Genomic DNA, 19439 nt, shown 5'->3' with positions numbered 1-19439 from the left:
CGCACATGGCCCAACCTGTCCCCGCACAGGGCCGCCAGCGTGGGAAAGAGAGGCGCCTGCTGCTCCGTTTGTGTATCCGCCAATACTCCCGCCGCCACTCCCGGTGCAGGTAGGAACGATTCCACTATTGTGGTCTGTCGTAGAGCAGGTTCTTTTCCCAGCATTTCCGGCAACTTCAGGTCTGTGACTCCCTTGCTAATACCTTTACCGGATCGGGCACTTTCCATTTTACTCGCTTTGGTCATCTCTCTTTCTTTTAGCTTTCGTGCTTTAGCCTCCTTTGCCTCTTTCGCTGCCTCCCGCCTCAGCTGGGCTTTACTCCTTGACTTAGCTCTCAGGTTGGTAGCCGAGGCTCCAGGACCATCTGTGAACAATTCCTCCTCGTCGGAGGGCGCTAAGTCGTTACTTTTATTATTCGTGCGGTAGATTTTGGGCGCCATCGTTGTAGAGTAATAGAAGCGACCCGCCTGAAAATGTCCTTGCAATTAAAGCTGTGAAGGATTCAAAAAAATGTCTTCCTTTTCTTAGCTTCTTAACGCTCGTGAAATCTTTAAGTATTGTGGGCCAGTCTGTCAAAGTCGCAAACATCTCATCTCATCTCATCAACGGGAACTTCAAAATGCAGTGCTAGATACAGAATATTGCGCCGCCCGATGAGAGTGTAAGATACGGGATGAGCATTCTTTCATTTCATCAAGCCACCATCAGGAGCAGGGTAGGGTGCGACCTTCCCCTACGGCGTCTCGGCTACTGTTCCTAATTTGAAAAACATCCTACTTCTTCAGTGCATCTCCTGACTGATTGTTAAACTGTAGATAAAGTACTCTACAGAGAGGTAATTATTTATTTAACCTGCTCATGAGAATTTTAGGATTTAAATAAATACCTCCAGAAGTTGAAGTTTGTAAAATAAAAAATAACTGTCTGTAAGACATATGGAGTTGTTACTCTATGTACTGAGCTATGAGTGGATTTACGTTTTGCGGACTGTGATGTCTCGCATGAATCTTCTGAGAAGAAACATTTTCTAAATGCAGCTATTCTCTAAATATGGCTAACTAAGACAGGATGGCCCAAAGACAGGCAGGCACTAGACAAAGGTTCTCAACAGTGGGAATCACTTTTAAGTCAGAGGGTAGGACACGATTGACAGGGTGGTGCATTTTCCCAGTTTATAATAATTTTTAATAGTTTCCATTATCTCCACATTGTAAATTACAGCTCCCGGTGTTTTCCTCGTACATACTGTAGGTGACCAGGAAGAAAGACTTGTACAACAAGCCTCATGAATGCCAAGTTTACTAGGTTGTGGAAATGCTTATTTTATAAATATATAGGCAATGCATATTTAATACAGACAGTCCTCGGACCAATTCAGATGGAAAATGGAAAATATATTCACAAAGAGGAAGTGTCTTACATAATCAAAAGACGGGATTGGAAGCTTTCATAAGAAAACTGTAGAACACATAAAGTGAGGTCAATACATCTCAATTTTGTAAAGACTGGAGAGGAAAACAATATAATATTGGTACCCTTTTCTTTTGCTATGATCTTAAGCAAGAAAACATTAAAAATGTATTTTTTATTCTTTGAACTCTCATAACCGAATCTTAAATTTCAGTTCTGATTTCTTAAACTGTTTATATATTTCTAGGAAATATTCCAGAGTCAGAGTATCAAGGAAGAAGTATTTCAAACTTTGAGAACTTTAGACAACAAACCAGTAAAGTTCCTGATTACAATGCCACAAAAACCGTTTCCAGGCTTAAACTGGGATAGAGGATTTACTCTGTACATTGGCAGCAAAATGCCACTGGAAGAGATCATAATTCATCCAATGCGTCTATAATAGAAGGTAATTTATAGCACTCACCTTTTTCTATTTGGAGATTGTCTGTGTACACAAAAACATGTATTATGAACTCACTGAATTTTATTTTTCATAAAATGTATTTATTATTGCTCAATTTAAATACATACCTCTTGCTTTAATTAAATCACCTATCAGATAAATATAGAGAAGTAAAGGTTAATATTGTTTTGAGTACGTGCAATTTATTTCTATATTGCCTGATGGTGAAAGTAACCAGATTAAGGACTACAGACAGTGGCTAGTACTAGCTATCTGGAAGGTGTTTCCAAGTGTTCCAACTACTTTTTGGAAAATGACTGAAATATCATATATCCATAAGATATATTGTTTCGCATAGTCAAAGATAGTTCATGCATTTCAAACTGACCTATCACATTCACATTCATTATACGTTAAAACAAATATCCCTCAATCATTTCAAAAACTTTTTTAAAGTATATGACATCAAGTTGCCTAGCACTAAGCTGGTTAGGGGTCTTTGAAAAGTAATACGTTTATTGCAGATTATAAATGTCTTAAAAAATATCTAATATACAATATGTTGAAATCTTTCAAACCTAAGAACTATTTTGTTTAAAACCAAAGAATTATTTGGAAATTCATTCTTTTGATATGTCTGCTCAGATAGCCTATAATAGATTATGAATTTCATAATGAGCATTTCTGGAGATTTTGAAAATTGAGTAGAAGTGTCTAATTGCAGTGAAATCACTTGATGACAATCTTGGTGTTTTCTACTGCTGTGTGGATTGGGAATTGACTTTCTTACTGTGTAGTGCACTTCTGTTTTAGTATAAAGGAGACATAGTCTAGAAGATAGCCCCTCTGTAGAGCCAAATATAGTTCCCAACATCATGAAAAGCAAATGATGCAAGACAGGAAGTAACAATTTTCAGACAAAATGTGTAACTGAAGTACTCAAACTTGACTGGATTTGTGCTTGCCCTTACCCTTGTTTAATGCGATTTCACATACCTTTTTCCTTCTGGAGAGTGTCTGAAATAGCAACGATAAATGTGTTACTTGTGGAGATTCAATACAGACTGTTGCCAATTTTTGAAGGCAAACATTCAAGAGATGTTCGACGTTTGAATATTTTGACAACTGTGCTAGAGTGTAATGCTCTAAATTCAAGCAATTCACAAAAATATAAGAACAATGTTAAAAATTATGAGGATGAAAATGTCACAACACAATCATCATCTGACAATATGAATTAAACAGAACAATTAAATCTGCATTTGGAATATTACATGAAAAACAACTGTGTGGCCAACTCTTCAGCTGTGTAAAAACTTTGCATTGGTGCATAAAAATGATCTTCATATTAACAAGAATAAATAACGGAAATATAATTTTGATGCTTTGCATCATTTTCGTGAAGAAAAAACAGTCGAAAAGTTTGATAAATCTGGGCCTAAGATGCTAATGAGCTGACTTGAGGAGGAAGGAAATGCTATACTTAAAATTGGATTGAAATGTAAATCCTGAAATACTTGGCATCAAGTCAGCTAATAAACACAGCAGCATTATGCAATACCCAAAGGAAGAAGCCAGATTAGGGTTTCAAATTATACCATCCTAGAGGTGTATGAGGCCAAATCATTACACAAGTCACTCAGTCTCCAGAGATGCAGCATTCTCAATGGCCTCTCCTCTGCCATAGGGTCACATCCTTCTCATGTCTCACCTCCAGGTGCAAGAACTCAGTCAAAGTGCCAGCATGAATTAGAAATCCGTTTGGAATGTAATTCATATATAAAACACTAATTCTTCATAAGTACTTTCTGGGAATATTAAATCCCACAAGATGAGGTCAGGGACACAGTGGAACTCTAATACGTGATTCACTTATGAATATCACATTCAAAGCCACTAAGAATAGGAAATATATTTTAAAATATTTATAATAAACGTCTAACCTAAATCGTAAAATATGAATGGTACTGAAACAGAATCTAAAAATAAATGCAAAGATGCAATTTATGCACATCAAAAACAGCAAGAAAAATTCTAACATTTGTATTATGTCTTTATCATCCTGGGACAGTCAGCTATGCTTCGGAGCCCAGGTCCAATCTGTTGGAGCAACTTGTTTTGGGAAAATAAAAACCATCAGGAAATGTATCAACTACCTGCCGGATGCCACACGCTATACAGTAGTCCATGCCTTAATAACTTCCCATTTGGACTACACAAGTGGGTTATATCTCGCCCTCTCCCTAGGATTGATTCGCAGACTACAGATAGTACAAAACGCTGCTGCCCGTTTAATCTGTGGTACCCCACTCAGACAACATATTTCTCCCTCTCTGAGCCAACTTCATTGGCTTCCCATCGCTAAGCGATTTGAATTCAAGGTTCTAACACTGGCGTTTCGGGCGGGCAAGGGGCTGGGGCCCGCCTATCTCAGAAGAAGACTCCGCCCCTATGCTCAGTCCAGATCGCTATGGTCTAACACCCAATGCCAATTGATCACACCCAGATTTAAAAAAGCAAGATCCGGTGGAAAATCCTTTGAGGTGGGTGCCACTAAATGCTTGAACAAAATCCCCACGCACCTACGCCATATTCAGACGGAACCTCTGTTTCCTAAAGCCCTTAAAACCTGGCTATTTAGCCGGCCGGACTAGACCAGCCTGATGCTCCTGATCTCTTCAGTGTCTTCTACAGCGCCGGAACACCCCGTTGGGGTAGCTGCGCACTTAACAAGTGCCTATAATAATAACTGCCTTATGCTTTATTGAGATTTATACTATCTTTGCTTAAGCAGTAGATAGTAAATTGTGCCTGAGATTCTAAGCTGATTCACCCAGCATGCTTATGATTTATTTATAAAATAGCAAGTTAGCTATTTCCTGTCATGAATTAGAAGCATGTAGGAGAAAGGAACATAAACACTGACCTGCTGTAATGTATTTCCCCCTCTGTCGCCTCCAACTGAGGATTGGGCTTCACACTGGATTAACATTTGCCTCTATAGCTATGTCTGGAAGGCTCTCTCTATTTATGATATGATATCTGATATTCTATTGCATACTACTTGCATTTTTTATCTTATCCTACTTTTTATTTTGTAAGCAATAACAGGATTTTAAGATTTGAAAGCAAGAATTGAACAAGACAAGAATGGCAGGAAATGTGCCAACTCATTTATCATAGAGATAGAATACAGTCAACAATCATAGACATTCCTGGATAGCAGGTACCTATGATGCTGACATTTCTAGTATTCCTAAACAACAGCTCCATAACATCACAGACTCTATAAAGGAAATAGCAAAGATTAGAAAATGCCCAAAAGTTGAATTCCTAGAGTCTGAAAGGACAAAATGATTTAAAATAGAAATGTCTGAACGTGACTAGTCATAGTGTTCCTGAAACATCCTCTAACACCTTTAAGCCACTGGGCAGCACCTGATGGACCTATTAGCTATCACTGCAGGAAGCCTCGAGGTAAAGAAAAAGAGTTTTCAAAGTTGGAACCGGATTCTGGAGCAGTGACTTTTACCTCTTGGGCTGTGCTTGGCCAGACAAACTCATTCCTTGCACCTTAGAAGAGGGTGGGTTCTACTTGTTTGTCATGATGGATTCTCACACTTCGCATGTTTACAGTCCTATAGATAAAGTTGTACTTTGATAATTTGAACATTACAGAGCTTGAGCTTTGGCACTGCTGACACATTGTTCCTTCTAGATATAGGTTACTTGTCTCCATACAGCACACGCGAAGCAATGTACGACAATACGTTTGTATTTTTAATTACTGGAAGTGTCATTGACAACTCTGTAATGGTCATCAATGCTCAATGTTGGTTATTATCATTTTGGTTTGAACATTTAAAGAATTAAATACTTAAAACAATTTCTATGCATCTCTTATTTTATTTGGTTGATATGTGGCATAAAAGCCTCATAACTCATCAATTGCAATGGCCTTGGCTTCCCTGGTGGATGGCTACTGTTCCTAATTTGAAAAACATCCTACTTCTTCAGTGCATCTCCTGACTGATTGTTAAACTGAAGATAAAGTACTCTACAGAGAGGTAATTATTTATTTAACCTGCTCATGAGAATTTTAGGATTTAAATAAATACCTCCAGAAGTTGAAGTTTGTAAAATAAAAAATAACTGTCTGTAAGACATATGGAGTTGTTACTCTATGTACTGAGCTATGAGTGGATTTACGTTTTGCGGACTGTGATGTCTCGCATGAATCTTCTGAGAAGAAACATTTTCTAAATGCAGCTATTCTCTAAATATGGCTAACTAAGACAGGATGGCCCAAAGACAGGCAGGCACTAGACAAAGGTTCTCAACAGTGGGAATCACTTTTAAGTCAGAGGGTAGGACACGATTGACAGGGTGGTGCATTTTCCCAGTTTATAATAATTTTTAATAGTTTCCATTATCTCCACATTGTAAATTACAGCTCCCGGTGTTTTCCTCGTACATACTGTAGGTGACCAGGAAGAAAGACTTGTACAACAAGCCTCATGAATGCCAAGTTTACTAGGTTGTGGAAATGCTTATTTTATAAATATATAGGCAATGCATATTTAATACAGACAGTCCTCGGACCAATTCAGATGGAAAATGGAAAATATATTCACAAAGAGGAAGTGTCTTACATAATCAAAAGACGGGATTGGAAGCTTTCATAAGAAAACTGTAGAACACATAAAGTGAGGTCAATACATCTCAATGTTGTAAAGACTGGAGAGGAAAACAATATAATATTGGTACCCTTTTCTTTTGCTATGATCTTAAGCAAGAAAACATTAAAAATGTATTTTTTATTCTTTGAACTCTCATAACCGAATCTTAAATTTCAGTTCTGATTTCTTAAACTGTTTATATATTTCTAGGAAATATTCCAGAGTCAGAGTATCAAGGAAGAAGTATTTCAAACTTTGAGAACTTTAGACAACAAACCAGTAAAGTTCCTGATTACAATGCCACAAAAACCGTTTCCAGGCTTAAACTGGGATAGAGGATTTACTCTGTACATTGGCAGCAAAATGCCACTGGAAGAGATCATAATTCATCCAATGCGTCTATAATAGAAGGTAATTTATAGCACTCACCTTTTTCTATTTGGAGATTGTCTGTGTACACAAAAACATGTATTATGAACTCACTGAATTTTATTTTTCATAAAATGTATTTATTATTGCTCAATTTAAATACATACCTCTTGCTTTAATTAAATCACCTATCAGATAAATATAGAGAAGTAAAGGTTAATATTGTTTTGAGTACGTGCAATTTATTTCTATATTGCCTGATGGTGAAAGTAACCAGATTAAGGACTACAGACAGTGGCTAGTACTAGCTATCTGGAAGGTGTTTCCAAGTGTTCCAACTACTTTTTGGAAAATGACTGAAATATCATATATCCATAAGATATATTGTTTCGCATAGTCAAAGATAATTCATGCATTTCAAACTGACCTATCACATTCACATTCATTATACGTTAAAACAAATATCCCTCAATCATTTCAAAAACTTTTTTAAAGTATATGACATCAAGTTGCCTAGCACTAAGCTGGTTAGGGGTCTTTGAAAAGTAATACGTTTATTGCAGATTATAAATGTCTTAAAAAATATCTAATATACAATATGTTGAAATCTTTCAAACCTAAGAACTATTTTGTTTAAAACCAAAGAATTATTTGGAAATTCATTCTTTTGATATGTCTGCTCAGATAGCCTATAATAGATTATGAATTTCATAATGAGCATTTCTGGAGATTTTGAAAATTGAGTAGAAGTGTCTAATTGCAGTGAAATCACTTGATGACAATCTTGGTGTTTTCTACTGCTGTGTGGATTGGGAATTGACTTTCTTACTGTGTAGTGCACTTCTGTTTTAGTATAAAGGAGACATAGTCTAGAAGATAGCCCCTCTGTAGAGCCAAATATAGTTCCCAACATCATGAAAAGCAAATGATGCAAGACAGGAAGTAACAATTTTCAGACAAAATGTGTAACTGAAGTACTCAAACTTGACTGGATTTGTGCTTGCCCTTACCCTTGTTTAATGCGATTTCACATACCTTTTTCCTTCTGGAGAGTGTCTGAAATAGCAACGATAAATGTGTTACTTGTGGAGATTCAATACAGACTGTTGCCAATTTTTGAAGGCAAACATTCAAGAGATGTTCGACGTTTGAATATTTTGACAACTGTGCTAGAGTGTAATGCTCTAAATTCAAGCAATTCACAAAAATATAAGAACAATGTTAAAAATTATGAGGATGAAAATGTCACAACACAATCATCATCTGACAATATGAATTAAACAGAACAATTAAATCTGCATTTGGAACATTACATGAAAAACAACTGTGTGGCCAACTCTTCAGCTGTGTAAAAACTTTGCATTGGTGCATAAAAATGATCTTCATATTAACAAGAATAAATAACGGAAATATAATTTTGATGCTTTGCATCATTTTCGTGAAGAAAAAACAGTCGAAAAGTTTGATAAATCTGGGCCTAAGATGCTAATGAGCTGACTTGAGGAGGAAGGAAATGCTATACTTAAAGTTGGATTGAAATGTAAATCCTGAAATACTTGGCATCAAGTCAGCTAATAAACACAGCAGCATTATGCAATACCCAAAGGAAGAAGCCAGATTAGGGTTTCAAATTATACCATCCTAGAGGTGTATGAGGGCCAAATCATTACACAAGTCACTCAGTCTCCAGAGATGCAGCATTCTCAATGGCCTCTCCTCTGCCATAGGGTCACATCCTTCTCATGTCTCACCTCCAGGTGCAAGAACTCAGTCAAAGTGCCAGCATGAATTAGAAATCCGTTTGGAATGCAATTCATATATAAAACACTAATTCTTCATAAGTACTTTCTGGGAATATTAAATCCCACAAGATGAGGTCAGGGACACAGTGGAACTCTAATACGTGATTCACTTATGAATATCACATTCAAAGCCACTAAGAATAGGAAATATATTTTAAAATATTTATAATAAAAGTCTAACCTAAATCGTAAAATATGAATGGTACTGAAACAGAATCTAAAAATAAATGCAAAGATGCAATTTATGCACATCAAAAACAGCAAGAAAAATTCTAACATTTGTATTATGTCTTTATCATCCTGGGACAGTCAGCTATGCTTCGGAGCCCAGGTCCAATCTGTTGGAGCAACTTGTTTTGGGAAAATAAAAACCATCAGGAAATGTATCAACTACCTGCCGGATGCCACACGCTATACAGTAGTCCATGCCTTAATAACTTCCCATTTGGACTACACAAGTGGGTTATATCTCGCCCTCTCCCTAGGATTGATTCGCAGACTACAGATAGTACAAAACGCTGCTGCCCGTTTAATCTGTGGTACCCCACTCAGACAACATATTTCTCCCTCTCTGAGCCAACTTCATTGGCTTCCCATCGCTAAGCGATTTGAATTCAAGGTTCTAACACTGGCGTTTCGGGCGGGCAAGGGGCTGGGGCCCGCCTATCTCAGAAGAAGACTCCGCCCCTATGCTCAGTCCAGATCGCTATGGTCTAACACCCAATGCCAATTGATCACACCCAGATTTAAAAAAGCAAGATCCGGTGGAAAATCCTTTGAGGTGGGTGCCACTAAATGCTTGAACAAAATCCCCACGCACCTACGCCATATTCAGACGGAACCTCTGTTTCCTAAAGCCCTTAAAACCTGGCTATTTAGCCGGCCGGACTAGACCAGCCTGATGCTCCTGATCTCTTCAGTGTCTTCTACAGCGCCGGAACACCCCGTTGGGGTAGCTGCGCACTTAACAAGTGCCTATAATAATAACTGCCTTATGCTTTATTGAGATTTATACTATCTTTGCTTAAGCAGTAGATAGTAAATTGTGCCTGAGATTCTAAGCTGATTCACCCAGCATGCTTATGATTTATTTATAAAATAGCAAGTTAGCTATTTCCTGTCATGAATTAGAAGCATGTAGGAGAAAGGAACATAAACGCTGACCTGCTGTAATGTATTTCCCCCTCTGTCGCCTCCAACTGAGGATTGGGCTTCACACTGGATTAACATTTGCCTCTATAGCTATGTCTGGAAGGCTCTCTCTATTTATGATATGATATCTGATATTCTATTGCATACTACTTGCATTTTTTATCTTATCCTACTTTTTATTTTGTAAGCAATAACAGGATTTTAAGATTTGAAAGCAAGAATTGAACAAGACAAGAATGGCAGGAAATGTGCCAACTCATTTATCATAGAGATAGAATACAGTCAACAATCATAGACATTCCTGGATAGCAGGTACCTATGATGCTGACATTTCTAGTATTCCTAAACAACAGCTCTATAACATCACAGACTCTATAAAGGAAATAGCAAAGATTGGAAAATGCCCAAAAGTTGAATTCCTAGAGTCTGAAAGGACAAAATGATTTAAAATAGAAACGTCTGAACGTGAATAGTCATAGTGTTCCTGAAACATCCTCTAACACCTTTAAGCCACTGGGCAGCACCTGATGGACCTATTAGCTATCACTGCAGGAAGCCTCGAGGTAAAGAAAAAGAGTTTTCAAAGTTGGAACCGGATTCTGGAGCAGTGACTTTTACCTCTTGGGCTGTGCTTGGCCAGACAAACTCATTCCTTGCACCTTAGAAGAGGGTGGGTTCTACTTGTTTGTCATGATGGATTCTCACACTTCGCATGTTTACAGTCCTATAGATAAAGTTGTACTTTGATAATTTGAACATTACAGAGCTTGAGCTTTGGCACTGCTGACACATTGTTCCTTCTAGATATAGGTTACTTGTCTCCATACAGCACACGCGAAGCAATGTACGACAATACGTGTGTATTTTTAATTACTGGAAGTGTCATTGACAACTCTGTAATGGTCATCAATGCTCAATGTTGGTTATTATACTTTCGGTTTGGACATTTAAAGAATTAAATACTTAAAACAATTTCTATGCATCTCTTATTTTATTGGGTTGATATGTGGCATAAAAGCCTCATAACTCATCAATTGCAATGGCCTTGGCTTCCCTGGTGGATGGCTACTGTTCCTAATTTGAAAAACATCCTACTTCTTCAGTGCATCTCCTGACTGATTGTTAAACTGAAGATAAAGTACTCTACAGAGAGGTAATTATTTATTTAACCTGCTCATGAGAATTTTAGGATTTAAATAAATACCTCCAGAAGTTGAAGTTTGTAAAATAAAAAATAACTGTCTGTAAGACATATGGAGTTGTTACTCTATGTACTGAGCTATGAGTGGATTTACGTTTTGCGGACTGTGATGTCTCGCATGAATCTTCTGAGAAGAAACATTTTCTAAATGCAGCTATTCTCTAAATATGGCTAACTAAGACAGGATGGCCCAAAGACAAGCAGGCACTAGACAAAGGTTCTCAACAGTGGGAATCACTTTTAAGTCAGAGGGTAAGACACGATTGACAGGGTGGTGCATTTTCCCAGTTTATAATAATTTTTAATAGTTTCCATTATCTCCACATTGTAAATTACAGCTCCCGGTGTTTTCCTCGTACATACTGTAGGTGACCAGGAAGAAAGACTTGTACAACAAGCCTCATGAATGCCAAGTTTACTAGGTTGTGGAAATGCTTATTTTATATATATATAGGCAATGCATATTTAATACAGACAGTCCTCGGACCAATTCAGATGGAAAATGGAAAATATATTCACAAAGAGGAAGTGTCTTACATAATCAAAAGACGGGATTGGAAGCTTTCATAAGAAAACTGTAGAACACATAAAGTGAGGTCAATACATCTCAATGTTGTAAAGACTGGAGAGGAAACAATATAATATTGGTACCCTTTTCTTTTGCTATGATCTTAAGCAAGAAAACAATAAAAATGTATTTTTTATTCTTTGAACTCTCATAACCGAATCTTAAATTTCAGTTCTGATTTCTTAAACTGTTTATATATTTCTAGGAAATATTCCAGAGTCAGAGTATCAAGGAAGAAGTATTTCAAACTTTGAGAACTTTAGACAACAAACCAGTAAAGTTCCTGATTACAATGCCACAAAAACCGTTTCCAGGCTTAAACTGGGATAGAGGATTTACTCTGTACATTGGCAGCAAAATGCCACTGGAAGAGATCATAATTCATCCAATGCGTCTATATTAGAAGGTAATTTATAGCACTCACCTTTTTCTATTTGGAGATTGTCTGTGTACACAAAAACATGTATTATGAACTCACTGAATTTTATTTTTCATAAAATGTATTTATTATTGATCAATTTAAATACATACCTCTTGCTTTAATTAAATCACCTATCAGATAAATATAGAGAAGTAAAGGTTAATATTGTTTTGAGTACGTGCAATTTATTTCTATATTGCCTTATGGTGAAAGTAACCAGATTAAGGACTACAGACAGTGGCTAGTACTAGCTATCTGGAAGGTGTTTCCAAGTGTTCCAACTACTTTTTGGAAAATGACTGAAATATCATATATCCATAAGATATATTGTTTCGCATAGTCAAAGATAGTTCATGCATTTCAAACTGACCTATCACATTCACATTCATTATACGTTAAAACAAATATCCCTCAATCATTTCAAAAACTTTTTTAAAGTATATGACATCAAGTTGCCTAGCACTAAGCTGGTTAGGGGTCTTTGAAAAGTAATACGTTTATTGCAGATTATACATGTCTTAAAAAATATCTAATATACAATATGTTGAAATCTTTCAAACCTAAGAACTATTTTGTTTAAAACCAAAGAATTATTTGGAAATTCATTCTTTTGATATGTCTGCTCAGATAGCCTATAATAGATTATGAATTTCATAATGAGCATTTCTGGAGATTTTGAAAATTGAGTAGAAGTGTCTAATTGCAGTGAAATCACTTGATGACAATCTTGGTGTTTTCTACTGCTGTGTGGATTGGGAATTGACTTTCTTACTGTGTAGTGCACTTCTGTTTTAGTATAAAGGAGACATAGTCTAGAAGATAGCCCCTCTGTAGAGCCAAATATAGTTCCCAACATCATGAAAAGCAAATGATGCAAGACAGGAAGTAACAATTTTCAGACAAAATGTGTAACTGAAGTACTCAAACTTGACTGGATTTGTGCTTGCCCTTACCCTTGTTTAATGCGATTTCACATACCTTTTTCCTTCTGGAGAGTGTCTGAAATAGCAACGATAAATGTGTTACTTGTGGAGATTCAATACAGACTGTTGCCAATTTTTAAAGGCAAACATTCAAGAGATGTTCGACGTTTGAATATTTTGACAACTGTGCTAGAGTGTAATGCTCTAAATTCAAGCAATTCACAAAAATATAAGAACAATGTTAAAAATTATGAGAATGAAAATGTCACAACACAATCATCATCTGACAATATGAATTAAACAGAACAATTAAATCTGCATTTGGAACATTACATGAAAAACAACTGTGTGGCCAACTCTTCAGCTGTGTAAAAACTTTGCATTGGTGCATAAAAATGATCTTCATATTAACAAGAATAAATAACGGAAATATAATTTTGATGCTTTGCATCATTTTCGTGAAGAAAAAACAGTCGAAAAGTTTGATAAATCTGGGCCTAAGATGCTAACGAGCTGACTTGAGGAGGAAGGAAATGCTATACTTAAAGTTGGATTGAAATGTAAATCCTGAAATACTTGGCATCAAGTCAGCTAATAAACACAGCAGCATTATGCAATACCCAAAGGAAGAAGCCAGATTAGGGTTTCAAATTATACCATCCTAGAGGTGTATGAGGGCCAAATCATTACACAAGTCACTCAGTCTCCAGAGATGCAGCATTCTCAATGGCCTCTCCTCTGCCATAGGGTCACATCCTTCTCATGTCTCACCTCCAGGTGCAAGAACTCAGTCAAAGTGCCAGCATGAATTAGAAATCTGTTTGGAATGCAATTCATATATAAAACACTAATTCTTCATAAGTACTTTCTGGGAATATTAAATCCCACAAGATGAGGTCAGGGACACAGTGGAACTCTAATACGTGATTCACTTATGAATATCACATTCAAAGCCACTAAGAATAGGAAATATATTTTAAAATATTTATAATAAACGTCTAACCTAAATCGTAAAATATGAATGGTACTGAAACAGAATCTAGAAATAAATGCAAAGATGCAATTTATGCACATCAAAAACAGCAAGAAAAATTCTAACATTTGTATTATGTCTTTATCATCCTGGGACAGTCAGCTATGCTTCGGAGCCCAGGTCCAATCTGTTGGAGCAACTTGTTTTGGGAAAATAAAAACCATCAGGAAATGTATCAACTACCTGCCGGATGCCACACGCTATACAGTAGTCCATGCCTTAATAACTTCCCATTTGGACTACACAAATGGGTTATATCTCACCCTCTCCCTAGGATTGATTCGCAGACTACAGATAGTACAAAACGCTGCTGCCCGTTTAATCTGTGGTACCCCACTCAGACAACATATTTCTCCCTCTCTGAGCTAACTTCATTGGCTTCCCATCGCTAAGCGATTTGAATTCAAGGTTCTAACACTGGCGTTTCGGGCGGGCAAGGGGCTGGGGCCCGCCTATCTCAGAAGAAGACTCCGCCCCTATGCTCAGTCCAGATCGCTACGGTCTAACACCCAATGCCAATTGATCACACCCAGATTTAAAAAAGCAAGATCCGGTGGAAAATCCTTTGAGGTGGGTGCCACTAAATGCTTGAACAAACTCCCCACGCACCTACGGCATATTCAGACGGAACCTCTGTTTCCTAAAGCCCTTAAAACCTGGCTATTTAGCCGGTCGGACTAGACCAGCCTGATGCTCCTGATCTCTTCAGTGTCTTCTACAGCGCCGGAACACCCCGTTGGGGTAGCTGCGCACTTAACAAGTGCCTATAATAATAACTGCCTTATGCTTTATTGAGATTTATACTATCTTTGCTTAAGCAGTAGCTAGTAAATTGTGCCTAAGATTCTAAGCTGATTCACCCAGCATGCTTATGATTTATTTATAAAATAGCAAGTTAGCTATTTCCTGTCATGAATTAGAAGCATGTAGGAGAAAGGAACATAAACACTGACCAGCTGTAATGTATTTCCGCCTCTGTTGCCTCCAACTGAGGATTGAACCACACACTGGATTAACATTTGCCTCTATAGCTATGTCTGGAAGGCTCTCTCTATTTATGATATGATATCTGATATTCTATTGTATACTACTTGCATTTTTTATCTTATCCTACTTTTTATTTTGTAAGCAATGACAGGATTTTAAGATTTTAAAGCAAGAATTGAACAAGACAAGAATGGCAGGAAATGTGCCAATTCATTTATCATAGAGATAGAATACAGTCAACAATCATAGACATTCCTGGGTAGCAGGTACCTATGGTACTGACATTTCTAGTATTCCTAAACAACAGCTTTATAACATCACACACTCTATAAAGGAAATAGCAAAGATTGGAAAATGCCCAAAAGTTGAATTCCTAGAGTCTGAAAGGACAAAATGATTTAAAATAGAAACGTCTGAACGTGAATAGACATAGTGTTCCTGACACATCCTCTAACACCTTTAAGCCACTGGGCAGCACCTGATGGACTTATTAGCTATTACTGCAGGAAGCCTGGAGGTAAAGAAAAAGAGTTTTCAAAGTTGGAACCGGATTCTGGAGCAGTGACTTTTACCTCTTGGGCTGTGCTTGGCCAGACAAACTCATTCCTTGCACCTTAGAAGAGGGTTGGTTCTACTTGTTTGTCATAATGGATTCTCACACTGCGCATGTTTACAGTCCTATAGATAAAGTTGTACTTTGATAATTTGAACATTACAGAGCTTGAGCTTTGGCACTGCTAACACATTGTTACTTCTAGATTTAGGTTCCTTGTCTCCATACAACACACACGCGAAGCAATGTACGACTATACTTGTGTATTTTTAATTAATGGAAGTGTCATTGACAACTCTGTATTGGTCATCAATGCTCAATGTTGGTTATTATCCTTTCGGTTTGGACATTTAAAGAATTAAATACTTAAAACAATCTCTATCTATCTCTTACTTTATTGGGTTGATATGTGGCATAAAAGCCTCATAACTCATCAATTGCAATGGCCTTGGCTTCCCTGGTGGATGGCTACTGTTCCTAATTTGAAAAACATCCTAATTCTTCAGTGCATCTCCTGACTGATTGTTAAACTGAAGATAGAGTACTCTACAGAGAGGTAATTATTTATTTAACCTGCTCATGAGAATTTTAGGATTTAAATAAATACCTCCAGAAGTTGAAGTATGTAAAATAAAAATAACTCTAAGACATATGGAGTTGTTACTCTATGTACTGAGCTATGAGTGGATTTACATTTTGCGGACTGTGATGTCTCGCATGAATCTTCTGAGAAGAAACATTTTCTAAATGCAGCTATTCTCTAAATATGGCTAACTATGGCAGGATGGCCCAAAGACAGGCAGGCACTAGACAAAGGTACTCAACCATGGGAATCACTTCTAAGTCAGAGGGTAGGACACAATTGACAGGGTGGTGCATTTGCCAGTTTATAATAATTTTTAATAGTTTCCATTATCTCCTGTGAAGGGTCAAAGCCTACCTCCGGGTTGCAGCGACCTCGTACGAACGCCCATAGGGGCGACCACACTAACCTGCCGCCCAAACCGGCTACACCTCTCTCTGTCTCCCTGCAGGTACCGACAGCATCGCCGGCGCCCAGCGGACCGGAAACAACCTGGAATGACCCCGGAAGTGCAACGGCCACTAAAAGACCGGAAGTGACCCTGCGTGACCCCGGAAGCCTTTCCTCAGCGACCCAAGGGGATCGTATAAAGACCGACAACACAGAGGAAGATGGATCCCTAGCGGTGGACTCGTGGCAGGAGTTGGCGAGAGGCGAAGGATCAGCGACGGAGGTTGTAGGAGAGCGGAGGCGAGGAGAGAGCGAAGAAGAGGAAGAACTGTGGTGCGAGGATTGGTGGCATCCTCAGGAGGAGGCTGGAAAGCGGCCGTAACTCGGATGAGAGTTACGGCGGGGCACGTGAGTAATCCGTTATCATTCTCCGTGTTTACCCCTCCTTGTGTAAATAGAGTATATAGTGTAAATCTTGTACAGACATCACGCGCACTTGCACTGTGTAAAATAGTCACCCCCACACTGTATGATACATATCCACCCCCCCCTTCCTTCACGACAATCCACTCTATCCCGACCCCTCCCTTTTCTTTCCCATCTTACCCTACCCTGTTCTTCTCCCACACCGTCTATTTCCGTCCCTACACTCCTGGTGTCGGTAACGGTCTTCTAAGTTCCGTGTGCTTTGGAACTAACTGCCCTGTGTCTTTCTTACTTACCTCCGAGGGTCACCCCAACACCCGCCATCAGGAAGGAGATCCCCAGCCCGGTGGAGGAAGACCTGCCTGTGTTCCCCTCTTCGGACCCCCTCTCGTGGACCCGGAACAGGACCAGCAAAGAGCATACCCGGACACTATTCCCAAGGATTTGTTTTCTTCTGTATACAATAAATCCTTGCTAACCATAGCACACTACATTCGGCCTCCACGCCTGTTATTCCGGCCCGCACACCCCCACACCCCACAAGTGGTGTCAGAAGTGGGATTGCCCGGGAGCATGGAGGCCGCCGTCAAACAGCTGGCCGAGGGACAGGAGCTCCTCGGCAAACTGATGGAGAGGTTCTTGAAAACCGCAGAAGATGACAGGGGCCAACTGCACGATGTCCTGAAAGGACAGGGCACAGCCCAGGATCAGGCCCTGGAAAAATTGACCACCGTTATGGGGCAGCAGAGACCAATGGCATCCTTACCCTCGGTAGTCCTGCAGAAGTATGTTGTTGGTGAAGACCCAGACTTTTTCTTCACCAACTTTGAACGGCTTGCTCAGGCCGCCACCTGGCCTGCAGATCGATGGGGCCATTACCTAGGTCCCCTGCTAACAGGGGAACTGCAAGCAGCCTATCAGCAGGCCAACATCCAAGGACAGACCCCCTATGCGGACATAAAAAAATGCATCCTGGAACGTCTGGGGATTGATGACGAAACCTATAGGGTTAGACTCCGTCAGGCCAAGGAGGGACCCCAAGAGAATCCCCGGGCTTTGTCATTCAGGATACAAGACCTGGCCGACCGATGGCTCAAACCTGCAACCTCCAGTAAGGCAGAAATAATGGCCAAAATATACCTCGAACAATACCTGGCTTCCCTACATCCCGCCACCCAGAAGTGGGTACGCCAACACGCCCATCTGACTTTGGAAAGTGCTGTCGAAATAGCCAGTGCCTACAACCGAGCACAGGAAGGACAGCGGGCGAGGGAGGAACACCCAACCCACCTAAGTCGGGGCAACCATCCCAGGCCAACAAGACCACCTCTGATACAAAGAAAACCCGAAGCAGCCCCACTGATCCCCTACCCGGTCATGCCCAGACCACCGCCACCAGGACCACAATGTTATCATTGTGGTGGATACGGACACATTGCCCGCATATGCCCTCAGAAAGAGGAACCCATGGAGATTGGCTTGACAAGAAATTATGTGTGTCTCACCACCGAAACCACCCCTCCACCCTTCAGGTGTCCCGTGCAGATTGAAGGACAAAGGATGATGGCACTTGCAGATACCGGATGTCGCCACAGTGTACTGCGTCCCCAGGAACTATCACACGCACTGGGACCCGTGACCGGGTCCGTGGCCATCAAGTGTGTCCACGGAGACACCAAATGTTATCCGACCACACAAGTGCGTGTACAACATCCTACGGACCCAGGAAGAGTATTGACAGTCGGGTTGGTTCCCAACCTACCCGAACAGGCGATACTGGGAAGCGACTATAGTGGTCTTCCGCATCTCCTCCAAGACACCACCGACTCATTGAAGAAATGGTGGGCAGAGGCTCCCTTTTCCAATGATCCCCCTGCTACCGTCGAGACACCCAAACCCTGGAAGACCAAGGCCCAAAGGAAAAAGGAAAAGAGGGGGTTCGTTCTGGCTTGCCCAGCACAGGTGGACCCTCATCCGTGGGAAACCGATCGAGAATTCAGAGCGGCCCAACAAGAAGATCCAGTGTTGCAGGACGCTTGGAGTCGGGCCCTCCCCGATGAAGACCCCTTACACGTAGGTCCCTACTTCTTCACCCGGAATGGACTGTTGTATCGCAAAGGAGGTGCCCAGGCCCCTACTCAACTGCTTATCCCGGGGTTGTTTCGTGAGAAAGTCTTGTTTCTGGCGCACAGTCATCTGTTAGGTGGGCACTTCAGTGATGAAAAGACAGGTGAAGCGATCCTAGAGAAGTTCTACTGGCCCGGAGTGTACGCGCAGAGTAAACGCTATTGTCGGGAATGCCCGGTGTGCCAGAAAACCAGCCGGTACCGACCACCGAGAGCGCCCCTACATCCCCTCCCCCTGATAGATGTCCCTTTCTCCAGGGTGGGGATGGACATTATAGGCCCCCTGTTGCCCTCCAAAAGCGGCTGCAGGTATGCCTTAGTGGTAGTGGACTATGCAACCCGTTTCCCTGAAGCAGTGCCTCTCCGTCAAC

General features: G+C 39.9%; 1 protein-coding gene across 1 annotated transcript in view; it reads right to left on the bottom strand.

The window, feature by feature from the left end:
• The window catches only part of LOC144752376 (butyrophilin subfamily 3 member A1-like), a 493909-nt gene that overhangs the window by 243204 nt on the left and 231266 nt on the right, over positions 1-19439 (bottom strand). Inside the window, exons 9-13 of the mRNA XM_078640312.1 lie at positions 13026-13046; positions 12158-12178; positions 7071-7091; positions 2852-2872; positions 1984-2004 (exon numbers count right to left, since the gene is read on the bottom strand). Of these exons, the coding sequence (XP_078496438.1) occupies positions 1984-2004; positions 2852-2872; positions 7071-7091; positions 12158-12178; positions 13026-13046 (105 nt within the window). The remainder of the gene's footprint in view (positions 1-1983; positions 2005-2851; positions 2873-7070; positions 7092-12157; positions 12179-13025; positions 13047-19439) is intronic.

Source organism: Lissotriton helveticus, chromosome 5_1, assembly GCF_964261635.1.
Source record: "Lissotriton helveticus chromosome 5_1, aLisHel1.1, whole genome shotgun sequence".
Classification (NCBI taxonomy): Eukaryota; Metazoa; Chordata; class Amphibia; order Caudata; family Salamandridae; genus Lissotriton; species Lissotriton helveticus.
Note: the sequence above shows the minus strand (reverse complement) of the source record. Positions and strands in the feature narration are given on the sequence as shown.